This window comes from Nuphar pumila, chromosome 12 (genome assembly GCF_984573655.1).
Source record: "Nuphar pumila chromosome 12, dmNupPumi1.hap1.1, whole genome shotgun sequence".
Classification (NCBI taxonomy): Eukaryota; Viridiplantae; Streptophyta; class Magnoliopsida; order Nymphaeales; family Nymphaeaceae; genus Nuphar; species Nuphar pumila.
The window spans coordinates 29,590,257-29,603,599 of record NC_143260.1 but is presented as its reverse complement, the minus strand read 5'-3'; the positions used below and the strand labels follow the sequence as shown (position 1 = coordinate 29,603,599).

Sequence of the window (13,343 nt, the reverse complement as noted above, 5' to 3'; positions counted from 1 at the left end):
AGTTTAAAGTAGAAATTCTATGAAATTTGGAGTTAGCAAATTAGAATATATGCCAAGTAGGATGGACCCACATAGGGGGACGTCCCATCCTCTTGGACCTCTATTCTTTATTAATTCCAAGTTAATTATATTTTTCATTCTATTTAGTTTTCTATTTAAATTTAGAGTGAATTTTGATATTGGATTCCAAATCCAATTTAGATCCATTTTAATTTAGTTAACCCACATCCAATCTATATCCATATCTAATCTCAAAAGTCCAAATCCAAATTAAAATTTCAACTCCAAATACACATTAAATTACATTCAAATTAAATTAAATTAAATTTTAAATATAAATTCACTCTTAATTAACTTCAAATTCAAATTAAATTCTAATTCTAAATTTAACAAACATTTGAATTAATGTATAATTTACATTGCGAAATGACATTCAATTTAATCTTAGTTTAGATAAAAAATTGAATAAAATCCAGATCAAATTACAATATCCGAGATCTATTTGTTAAATCTGAATTCATAGTCCCAAATTCAAATTCAAATTCCATAAAATTTCAAATTCAAATGCACACTCAATGCCAATCCAAATTTATTTAAAACTCGAATTCAATTTGTAATAAGCTTTAAAATTAAATTTAAATCAAGTCCAACTTAAATTCAGATTAAATCTAGTTTAAAAATCAAAGTCTAATTCAAAATTAATTTTCAACTTCAAATTCATCCAAAATCCAAATTGGAGTTCAAATTGCAATTAAATCCCAACTTAAGCTCAAAAAATATTTTAACATTAAATTCATATTTATTCTTCATAAAATTATAAAAAATTCATGGGTTTTGTAATTATGATACATATGATTAATTGCACTTGTTGGCATACAATGATATACTATTATGACCGAGTGAGATGGTAGCTCAATTGGATGATGCATGGTGAGGTGTATGTTGTAGATGTTGGATCTATTGTGTTCTTGTAGAAAGAATGTATGATAATTTGAAAAAGGTATAAGAGACTTGAAAAATGTATTAATAATTGGATTCCTTGATTGCCTTCTGATGATACTGGGATCTTTGGATGGTAGTCATGGGAGACCATGAGGATACTGAACGTCGTGTGCATTGTTTGCCCTAAAAACTTGATATGGAGGTTCGCGTTCTTAGCCACAATTATAGAAAACTTTTCATAATTTTTCCTGAGGATGGTGGGGTTAGCTCAGATATAGCGTATTGGTATATCAAGAAAAGTGGCATCGAAGGGTGTGGATGCCCTTGTCATCCCTGCATTAGATGATGATGCTTGATGTTTCGGCCTAGGGTGAGGTTGCCCAATATCGGTTGATAGACTTATGTGAGATCCAAATTAATAATAAAATACAATTGTGTATGATTAAGATTAAGATATAGTTGGGATCTACCTTAGACCTCAGGATTTACCCATGTCAGTATCTGCAGAAAGTCCTCAGGATGAGAACTTGAATTGGTTTGCGTTAATGCATTCAAAAGCAATTGTCAATGAAGGAGATAAAAGTTATTGATGCAATTTGCATTGGTTCATGCATCGTATATGCATTGGTACATGAATAATGTATGTATTGATTCTTATATCATGTGATATTGCAAGTATGTTTGAATTGGTTTATGTTGTAATCATATCTGAATTGTTATGTATAAATAAATATTTTTTAAACTTGATATTTGGTGAATTTATGCTTTATTCTTTATTATTGGATAATGTGAGAGTTTGTACGAGAACTGTGAGTTCTCGCCCATCATTTAACATTTTTTAGATTGTGAGGCTGAGGCTTAACTGAGCGGCATGATGCGGAATTGGCTTATTGGAGATGGCATGATTTATGATTGGTTGTTGGGTTTTAAACATTTGGGATCAATTTAAACTTTATAAACTTAAACTTAAAGTTTATTAAGTTAAATTATGGTTTGAATTATTTCATTTTAAACTATGGTTTGAAATTAATAGTTAGCATGGTGGATGTGAATTTGTGATGTGCCCCAAATTCATGGAATATTTTTTGTATTAAAAAAAAGAGTTTTATTTCATTTTTTTGACAAAGAGATTTTGTCTCTGATGTCTCTTTCACGAACTTAGTTCTAGTGGGCTATTAAACGCTAGCGTTTGCGCCCAAACTGACTCCTAGAGCTTAGTCTAGTTGGATAAGGACCATAGATTAGTCTTGACACCATTCACTTTTAAAAAAATAAAAAAATTTGTGTATTTTCGAAGGTGAATATGGGGTTGTTACACTTTCAATTTTAGACTGAAACTACATCTGAAATGCTTATCGGGTTCAAACTGCTATTACCTGATTTAGCCATTTAACTTTGTTTTTCATTTACCTCCCAAACCACTAAGATGTACCATGGCATAGATCATGGAGTCATGGGTAACAACTGCAACAAAAAATGAGTTCGATGGCGAGAACCATCAAAACTTGAAAAAAAAAAGATAACAAAACAAATGACATACGAACGTTACGACTATCAAAACTTAGGAAAACACACAAAATAAAAAAATGTGAATAGAAAATAAAACCAAAATCTCACATCGAGCTTAAGTAGCTTTTTCTACAGTTGACGAGCGTGGGAGAGCATGGGTGGCACTTCGGCTAGGTGCAGGCTCCAAAAGGGGGTGAGACAAAGGAGATTTTGATCCTAAACTGGGTTCAATGTGGACTAGACTAGTCGGCTCGGCTAAGTGAGCTAGGTGGGTCAGTTAGGCTAGGTCTAGTCTTTGACAGAATTTTGGCAAAGTGATAGTGCTAGGAATGCAAAGGTCATACCTAAGAATAGGGGGGTGGCTCTTCAATTGCAAGTTTGGAAGGCTGGAGAGGTGAATCTTATCTTAGATGCATGCAAAAAAGGTGGCTGACGACAACTTCCACTAACAACAAGTTATGTTGATTATAAGTTACTTTTAACAACACGTTATGTTGTCGTTAGAGGTAGACGTTGACGACAACTCATTGCTTGAGCCAACAATGATGACAGATGGCGGGGGGTCTTGACGACAACTTATGGTGTCATAAGGGGTGGATGATATCATCTTCCAAAAAAATAGAATATGCTATTGAATATGCAAAGATAACTTGAAAACCATGCAATTCTTCCACAAAATAACTAACTTGTGCCAATGTTTCAAAAAAATATTAATTCAAGTTTCATTTTAAAAAAATAAATGATTCAGCCATTAAAGATGCCCTTACCAGAAAACTCTCCGCGATGATTATGAAAAACTCAACGATGAAGTGTCACCGATGAATTGTTAAAAATACTTGCTAGGGGGATGCACGTTGAGAACCACAAGAAGCCCTAGTTTATGCAAAAATAGCCCTGAGGTGCAGACAATCGATTTTTAAACAATCAAAGGATTATATTTAATGTTGGTACAAAAATCCACAACCAATAAGAAAAATTGCAATGTATTTATTTCCAATATTTGTGTTGTTTTAGCAAATTCGCATATACAAAGCATATTCGTCTAGGGAGATTCACATGCATGATTCGCAAAAGTGATACATTATTTTTAATGGTTGTTTCAGAGTGTAAACTTTGCTGAAATTCATGAAATTCGTAACATATTATATGCAAATGTCTACACCCATTTGCAGATCTCCTAGAGGATCATTTACTAAAAGGAGATTCACACGGTATCTTGTGAATGTCGAACTATATATGCCAATGCAGTACCTTATTTGCGAACATCGGCAAGAGTGCGAAGGTCTATGACATTCGCAAAACTAATATGTGGATGTCTCCAATATATGCAAATTTACAACACTACTTGTGTGGTCATATAGGTTTCAATTATAAGAGGTTCACAAATTTGCCTATGTGAACATCTTAAGGTCCACAAAAAAAGTGTGAATCTACATTTTAGGTGTTTGCAATACCCGAAGAGCATACCGATATACATAGGCGGAGCTGGGGGGGGGGGCAGAACTGGGTTGTAGCCCAGTCATGCCTCCCGGGCCAGTTAAAAAAAAAATTAAAAGCCCAGTCCTAGCCCAGCAAATAGTTTGATTTGCCCATATGAAATAGATATTTATTAATAATTGTGGCCATTTTTTATTTTATCTCAAAAAAAAAATCGGGGGCGCTGCCCCCGAACCCCATACTATCACACAAAATTTTTTTTTTTGCTACACCGCTGTTTGCTCCCACCCCCCCCCCCCCTCACATGAATCCTAGCTACACCCCTGCCGATATATCATGTGAATCTCACGGGGTTTGAAAGTTCTAAAAAAGTTGGCGATTTGAAATTTTGAGCGAGGCAGATTTCAAAAATTGTGAAGTATTTCGAGAAACATGTCATTTTTACCGTACTGTACAGTCATTTTCTGAAAGATGAAATAGCAAGCTACTTTAAGCAAAAACAAGCTAAGGAACTCCAAAATGCACCAAAGGCTCAAGGCCGAATCCCACAAGACTCATGGCCGAGCTGGAGGGTGCACTGGCACACGGGCATGCATCACCAACTGGTTGGGTAAAGCATGGCCAGGCGTTTCTGACCGAGAGACTACAAAATTTGCACACCACACTAAAAAGTGCAATCTCAAATAAGTTGAATATATATAAATGGTTAGAAGCATATCAGACAAGCACACATGCATGTACATAAACCCTACTTACACGTATACGTGCGTCTCTCTCTCTCTCTCTCTCTCTCTCTCGGAAGGGTTGGAGCCCAGAGGGGTCAGGTCAGCTCAAGGGCGACCTTTGACGAGCTGCAGGCAGACGGGAATCCAGTGCACTTCTAGCCTCCCCAACCTACTCAGAACTTCTGAGGCCAAAAAATTGTTCTATGCCCGATCAGCGATACGGACTTCTTTTACAGAGACATCGGTAACAAGAGAAATAATTCTGAAACACGTATCGACATATTAATGTTGTCATTGCTTCGTTTAAGTATTGGCATGGATGCGTGTGTGCGCATCAACATCCGTTGGAGAGAGAGAGATGACCCGCATGACCGAGATACTTCATCTCTTGATCTCATAAGTTGCGCTAGAACCACTTGGGAAGTTGAATACATACTCTGTTGATACAATATAGTTCGGAAGGCTATAAATTGACATCGACATAATAAGTAACCGTTTCCTCTAAACTGCCATTAAAATCAACCCTTATGCCAGCATACAATTAGGTAGCAGAACAATACTTGGTGTTTGTCTGCCACTGTATACAGTGACAGAGGCAGAAGGTTACTGGTACAACTAAAATTGATTGGGGAACAAATATCGACTTCTCTGATCTCACATGAAGTCCTCCTCGAGCTCTTGCAGAGACTTGCTTGTTGCAGCAATTTGTTTGTTAGATGTCATCTTCTCTGAGACCATCAGACCTTTGTAGCTCCTTATCTCGGACTGTCTCTCCCTTTCAAGCCTCTCCATCTCTTCTCGGCGTTTCTACATCAAAATTTTCCAGCAGCAACTACACATAAATGCCAACTTAACAGAATATAGAAGATAAATTTAATCAACATAAGCACAACTAATTCCATGTTTAAGAACGAATTTTGATTTCCACCAAGTACACAAGCCTAAGAAAATGCTAATAATTGCCATGAACAAGAAAATATCAGGATAAAGAAGGGTGGAAAGAATCTCATGTAACTATCATTTTTAAAGCTGTCCAAAGGTCGAAGCAAAGTTGAACGGATGGGCAGATCTGGAATAAACGCATTGGACACCAACATGACCCAGTTCTAAGTCCTATCTGTCACGAACAGGTGGGAAATGTGAGAGATATTACAAATGTTGAATTACAAGAGCAATAAAACAATTACAAACTTTGAGTCCACAAAGGGACAAATAAATAATACACAAAATGCACTTAATGTACTAACACGAGCCACAAAGGGCAAGAACACTTTCAAAATATATAGCTTTATTGAAGCTTAAAATACAAGATGGGCTTGAAGCCCTTTTTATAGAGGAAGGAGGCCCATATAGCTGTTGGGCCTCCCCAACGGCTCTATGGGTAATTTCCCATAATGCCTTCCAATGTTGAATAATGTACATTGAAAATAAAAGCAAGGACAAATGTGCCCCTAGGGGGCACTATCTATGCAAGTCAGTGAAATGCCCAAAATAACCTTGAAGGATATTTGATTTACATGGAGAACAACCACACACACACACACACATATATATATATATATATACCCCTCAAAATTTCAGTGAGATTACCGAAAGTTTGCTAAGAAGTGACATAAAACGTGGTGCAGAGAGAGCCTTTCTAAAGAAATGAGCTACTGACATTCAGAGGTTACATATGGCAGCTTAATAATTTCTCGAAGTTATTTTTCTCTAACATAGTGGCAGTCCATCTCTATATGCTTGGTTCACTCATGAAAGGTGTGGTTACTTACAATGTAGATGGAGCTTTTATTATCAGAGCACATCTTTGTAGGACTATAAAAGATCAATCTCATGTCTTTAAGAAGATTTCTTAGCCAAATGATCTCTAGAGTGGTGGTGGTCATATCTCTATATTTTGCTTCAATGGATGACAGCGGGATCTTTTATTGCTTTTTGCACCTCCAAGATATAAGTGAGTATCCTAAAAATACACAAAAACCCGTAGTTGAGACTATCATTGAGATTCTCTCCACTCAACATTAGTATATGCAAATAAATTTAAAAAGGAAGAAGATAGAAATAGTCCTTTGGATATAGAATTCTTAATATATTTGACAATGCATAAAAACAACACTCATATGTATTGCTGTAGGAGCGTGTTGGAATTGGCTTGCTAAATGAATTGCATGAGCAATATCTGGTCTGATTATTGATAAAAATGTTAGAAATCTGATAAGTTGGCGATATGGAGTGAGATCTTCAAGAGGAACACCATCTTCTAGTCTTAGTTTGGCATTTATAACTTTTGGTATGTCAACTTTCTTTTCTTCAGATAGTCCAGATCTCACAATGATTTTTGCAGCCAACTTTATTTGAGACAATATATACCTCCTTTGAGAGAAAGCAACTTCAATATCTAAAAAGTATCTCAAAAAATCAAGGTCAGATATATCAAGATGTTTTTAAAGCATATTTTTTATCTCACCAATTTCCTTTCTGTTACTTCTATGTAATAATCATATCATCAACATATAACAAGAGTATAACAATATCAGTATTTGTATCTTTAACAAAAAGAGTAGTGTCAGAATAACAAGATTTATAACAAAAATTTATCAAAACATTATTAAACTTGTTGTACCATGCTGGAACTGGCTTGCTGCATGAATCGCATGAGCTATGTCAGGACGGGTGATGGATAGATAAGTGAGGGATCCAATTAATTGACGGTAGGGAGTTGGATCTTCAAGAAGAACACCATCTTCAAGTCTAAGTTTTGCATTGATAACTTCGGGAGTCAACTTTCTTTTCATCAGATATTCCTGATTTGGTACAAATTTCAGCAGCTAATTTCATCTGAGATAAGATGTATCCACGTTCGGAATAAGCCACTTCAATACCTAAAAAATATCGCAAATAACCAAGGTCAGACATATCAAAAGTATCTTTTAGCATAGACTTAACATCATTTACTCCCTTTTTGTCATTCCCAGTGATGATCATATCATCAACATACAACAGAAGCATAATAATGGAGTCACCTGTTCTTTTCACAAAAAGAGCAGTGTCAGTATAACAAGAAGAAAATCCTAAATTTATTAATACGTTACTAAACCTATCATACCAAGCTTTAGGTGCTTGTTTAAGACCATATAAAGCCTTTTTTAATTTCAAAATTTTTTCATTTAAATCCATACCTGGAGGTGGTTCCATATACACTTCTTCATTTAAATTACCATTCAAAAAGGCATTTTTAACATCAAGTTGAAAAATTGGCCATTTTTTAACTGCGGCTATAGCAATAAGAGCTCGAACACTAGTCATTCGAGCAACGGGGGCAAAGGTTTCATCATAATCTACCCCATACTCTTGGGCATATCCTTTGGCTACCAACCTAGCCTTATACCTTTCCAATGAACCATCACTCTTAGTTTTTACTTTAAAAACCCATCTACATCCGATGGGTTTCTTGCCATTGGGAGGATCAATGATTTCCCAAGTTTGTGCCTTTTTAAGAGCATTAAGTTCAAGTTGCATAGCTTCATTCCAATGAGCATATTGTTTAGCATCATTGTAATGAGATGGTTCATGAAAAGAGTGAAGAGCAAGAAGGCATGCTCGAAAATTAGGCGAAAAAGAATCATAAGAAACAAACCTATTTGGTATTTTGGAAATCCGATTTGATCTTCTTTGAGAAGTCTCTTCGGTGAACTCATTTTGGGAAAAATTTTCAAGGGCACAAGGAGGATTCCTTTCATTCCTTCTAGAGTAGACTTGAATTTGTCTTGAAACATTTTCTTCAAGGTTTTGATCATCATTTGGATGTTCAACAAGATCTTCACTAAGAGATTCATTAGAATCAATATGATCATCTATGATGTTTTCGTTAGGCAATAAGTCAAATAAGAATGAATAATCAATATTTTCATTTGGTTGGTGCGAAAAACCACTTTCCTCTTCAAGGAATGTGACATCTTTAGAGATATAAAGCTTATTTTTAAGTATGTCAAAACATCTATACCCTTTTTGTTTTTCGTCATATCCCAAAAAAATGCATTCAATAGCCCTAGGGGAAAGTTTATCATTCTTGTGAGTTAAAACAAAACATTTACATCCAAAAATTCTTAGTCTTTTGTAATCGGGAGACATATTGTAAAGTTTTTCAAATGGAGAAAGATTTTTTAAAGAGGATGAAGGGGTCCTATTGATAAGATATGTAGAGGTTAGAACCGCTTCGGCCCAAAAGGATTTTGGAATGTTTCTTGAGATTAATAACGTTCTTGTAGTCTCTATTATGTGCCTATGCTTTCTTTCCGCAAGTCCATTTTGTTGTGGAGTGTTGGGACAAGAACGTTGGTGAAAAATTCCATTTTCTTTTAAATATTTTTGAAAATCATTGGACATATATTCGCCTCCCGAATCGGATCTAAGAATAGATAAATTTCCCAAAAATTGGTTTTTGACCATTGCATGAAATTCTTTGAAGAAGGAGAAAACTTCGGATTTGCGACTTAAGAAGTAAATCCACGTGAATCGAGTAAAATCATCAATAAATACCACATAATACGAAAAACCTCCTTTAGATAAAATAGGGGAAGGTCCCCACACATCGGAATGAATAAGTTCAAATGGCCGAGTGGTAAAGTAACTTCTTTGTGGAAATGGAATAGCTTTAGATTTCCCAAAAATGCAATCTTTACAAGTCATGTGATTATCTTTACAAGTATTGTTCAAAAACGGAAAAAGAGACATTTTTACAAAATTTGGATGGCCAAGTCTCTCATGCCATATTCCAATACTTTTGTCTTTTACAAGATTGCATGATGCCTTAGATGGGAGAGTCAAAAAATCCATAAAGTAGAGGTAACCCCTTTTATGGCCTTGCCCAATCAGCTTCCCTGACTGGAGATCCTGCACGGTGCAATCCTTAGGTGAGAAAGAGACTTGGCATCCATGATCGGTGATTTGAGATACGGAAAAAAGATTTAAATTTATTTTAGGAACGATTCTTACTTTAGGAACAAAGAAGTTTTTGAAATCAAGAGATCCAATACTTTCAATTTTTAGTGATGTACCATCGGCCGTTGAAACACAAGAAGATATAGGTTCGGAAAAAATATTTGAAAGAGAATTTTTATGAGATGTCATATGAAAAGAAGCACCGGAGTCTAGTATCCACATACCTGGAAGAGATGAAGAGTAGGCAATGGCGGCCCCGGATGTTGAAGGAGAAGTCTTGAGAAGATGTTGAAGAACTTCGGAGATATGATTTAGAGTTTCTTTGATATCTCCTTCTTTGGTACTTTCTTGCTTCTTTGGAGAAGTTTCCCCAACCACGGCAACTTTACCTTTGAGTTTTGGACAAGCCGGTCTAATGTGACCCGGTTCATTACAATAATGGCATATTATTCCCCTTCTAGGCCCATTGATATTTTTGTTAAAGTGGGGAGGTCTATATGCTTTAACATTTGATCCGGGCCTATTAACGGCCAAAACTTCATCATTCCTAATGCTCAAGCCAAGTCGAGTTTCTTCTTGACATACCTCGGCAAGAGCGTCTTCAATAGGTAGGGCTTTGCTTCTATGGAGAAGAGATGCCCTCACTTGTTCAAATTCCGGGCGAAGTCCATGAAGGAATTGAAAAAAGTGCTCCTTTTCAATTTGTTCCCTTCTTAGTTCAATGTCTTGTGGAGCAACCCATTTGGGTTCAAGAAGGGCAAGCTCATCCCAAAGAGGAGTTAGAGAGCTAAAGTAGTCCCGGACATTCATATCCATTTGTTTGGTGGAACGAATTTTTTCTTGGCAAAAGAATTGCCGAGCAAGATCCTTTTGGGTATACATACCCTTAAGAAAAAACCAAGCCTCATTGGCTCTTCTAAACTTGGCAATATTGGCACAATTTTTAAGATCTACGTTGTTCATAAACCATGCCAAGATTTTGGCATGGTTGTTTTCCCAATCCTCGATTTTGGATTGATGTTCATTAATGGCTTTGATGCGCTCATCGCCATCTAAAGCCTTTTCAACTTCATTTTCAATTTTGGTAAGAACAAGAGAGGGTTCGGGAGTAGTCCCCATAACAAAACCCCAAAGTTTCTTACCTCTTAGATGATTTTCCATAGCGGAGGCCCACATGAGATAGTTGGACCCATTTAGCTTGAAAGAGAGCTCCACTTTAGAGTCACGTTCCATCGGCACTAAATATACTTCCTTTCTTCAAAAACTTTGAGAGGCACGCTTTCCAAGATGTCAAAAGAGAAGCCCAATCACCAACCGAGCTCTGATACCATGTAATGAAAAGAGGCGGAAGCACCAATAGAGCAAAAGTCACTCTTTAAGAGTGACTACAAGAGCCAAGAACACAAACACCAAATGTGCACACACAAAACCTCACAAATATAGGAAATGACTTAAAGTCATAAGTTGGATTTATTGAAGAAAGAGAGAGAGGGGTGTAAAAACCCATACATTTAAGAGGAGAAGACCTCCTCTATTTATAGAGGAGGGAAGCACTAAAAGGAACCACAAGGGGGGCTCCCTTGTAGTCGTTGGGAGCCCCAACGGTCAGAAATCTGACCGTTGGAGCCCCAACGGTCAGAAATCTGACCGTTGGAGCCCCAACGACTACAAGTGTGGGGCCCCCTTGTGGTCATTACAAAAAGGAAAAGAAATAAAGAAAAAAGAAAAAGGAAAAAAGAAAAAAAGAAAAAGAAAAAGGTACATATGTGGTTTTACAAGAATACCCCTATCGGGTATTTATCTAAATGAGAGATAGTATATATATATATACATATATGTATATATATATATACTTATATATATACGAATGTATATATATAAGTATATATATATATATATATATTTTAACATTTAGAACTTGTTTAAGCCTATACAAAGCTTTCTTTAACCGAAGAACTTTTCCTCGTTCGATCTCAAAACTAGGAGGAGACTCAATGTACACTTCTTCATTTAAATCTCTATTGAGAAAAACATTTTTGGCATCAAGTTGGTATATATGTCATTTTCTAATGAATGTTAGGGTAATCAGAGATAACTATTATCATACGTGCAACTGAAGCAAAGGTTTTCTCATAATCTATTTTATATTCCTGAGAATAACCCTTAACAACTAACCGAGTCTTATATCATTAAAGGGATCAATCTTCTTGTCTTAACTTTATAGACCCATCTATATCCTATATTTTTTTTCTATGGGTAAAGGCACTATTTTCTAGGTTTTAGCATTTTTAAGTGCCACTAATTCTACTTTCATAGCTTCCATCCATTCAAGGATTTCTACAGCTTCAGAGTATTTTGTGTGTGTATAGGAGAGCTCTTGAGAAATTACTACAGAGCTTCTGTAAGATGATGAATGGATTCCTTCAGATCTCCTCCCTTGTTGGAGCTTTCATTGCCTTTTTTAGGAGCTTCTTTTACAGTGGCGGCCTTTTTTATACAACTTTTCTTTAATCTCCATAGTAATTTTTTCAAAATTGAGGGGGTATATAAGACCTTATGTTGTTTTCAGGTCTTACACAACAAGCACATCTTCGCTTCCCTTAGACATATTGAGCCGAGTTGCGGCTTGATAAACTTCACCAATGCATCATCGAGTGAAGTCGCAGAGGTTCTATGTTACCACAATTGTTCAAACTTGAGGCTTAGCCCATACAGAAAAGAAAAAAATTATTCTTTATCTAATTGTTTTATTCTTAATTGTATAGCCACACCTTCTCATTTTGGTTCCAAGAGTTCAAGTTCATCCCACAAGGGTGAGTGTGCCATAGTAGTCTCTCACACTCTTATGTCCTTGTTTGGTGGTCCGGATATCCTTTTGAAGAAAATATTATCATCCTAAGTCTTTTTGCACAAACATGTTTTTTAAAAAAATTCAAGCCTCGCAAGCCTTTTTGAATTTCACAATGCTAGCCGCAATATTGAGTTCCATACTATTGAGAAACCAAGATAAAATTTGAGCATTCTCAGCCTCCCAATCCTAACTTTTTGTTGATACTCAATGAAAGTTTATCTATATTCATCACTTAGAGCTTTTATTTGAGCCCCATCTCTTTGGGTGAGAATGAATTGGGCTTCACAAATAGTTTTGCTCACATAACCCCACAATTTCTTTCCTTTTAAATGGTTTTCCATGGCAGCTACCCCCATAAGATAGTTTGAATCACTTAATTTGAAAACAATTATCGTCGTGGATTCTTTTTCACCCATGTTGAAAGAGAAATTATCAATGTAGAGAGAGAGCCACGAACCTCAAAAGAAAACACGAACCACAAACCCAAAAGCGTGATCAAGTTACCGAGGCAAGATAAGAAAACTTGAAGAAGAGTTATGGCACACTTCCCAATGCACCAACTGAAACCTTCACGGTCCACCAAACTCCTTTAATCACACCCTTGCTCTGATACCATATCGCAAACCGGTGGGAAATGCGAGAGAGATTACAAACTGAGTCCACAAAGGGACAAATAAATAACACACAAAATGCACTTAATGTGCTAACACAAGAGCCACAAAGGGCAAGAACGCTTTGAAAACATATAGCTTTATTGAGGAACACCTCTTAGAGAAGCTTAAAATATAAAATGGAGAAGCGAGGAGGCCCATATAGCTGTTGCTGTTGGGGAGGTCCCAACGGCTCTATGGGTAATTCCCCATAATGCCCTCCAATGCTGAATAATGTACATTGAAAATAAAAAATACAAAGACAAATGTGCCCTTAGTGGGCATGAT

At 36.1% G+C, this 13,343-nt stretch overlaps 1 protein-coding gene across 2 annotated transcripts in view; it reads right to left on the bottom strand.

Moving 5' to 3' along the window:
* Positions 1–4,887: 4,887 nt before the first annotated feature.
* Positions 4,888–13,343, bottom strand: part of LOC149820471 (uncharacterized) — a 30,345-nt gene continuing 21,889 nt past the window's right edge. Inside the window, exon 6 of one of the 2 annotated variants that reach the window (XM_089982973.1) lies at positions 4,888–5,445. In XM_089982973.1, coding sequence (XP_089839099.1) covers positions 5,392–5,445 — 54 coding nt within the window. In that variant the 3' untranslated portion in view covers positions 4,888–5,391. The remainder of the gene's footprint in view (positions 5,446–13,343) is intronic. The other variant, XM_089982974.1, reaches the window with a different exon arrangement.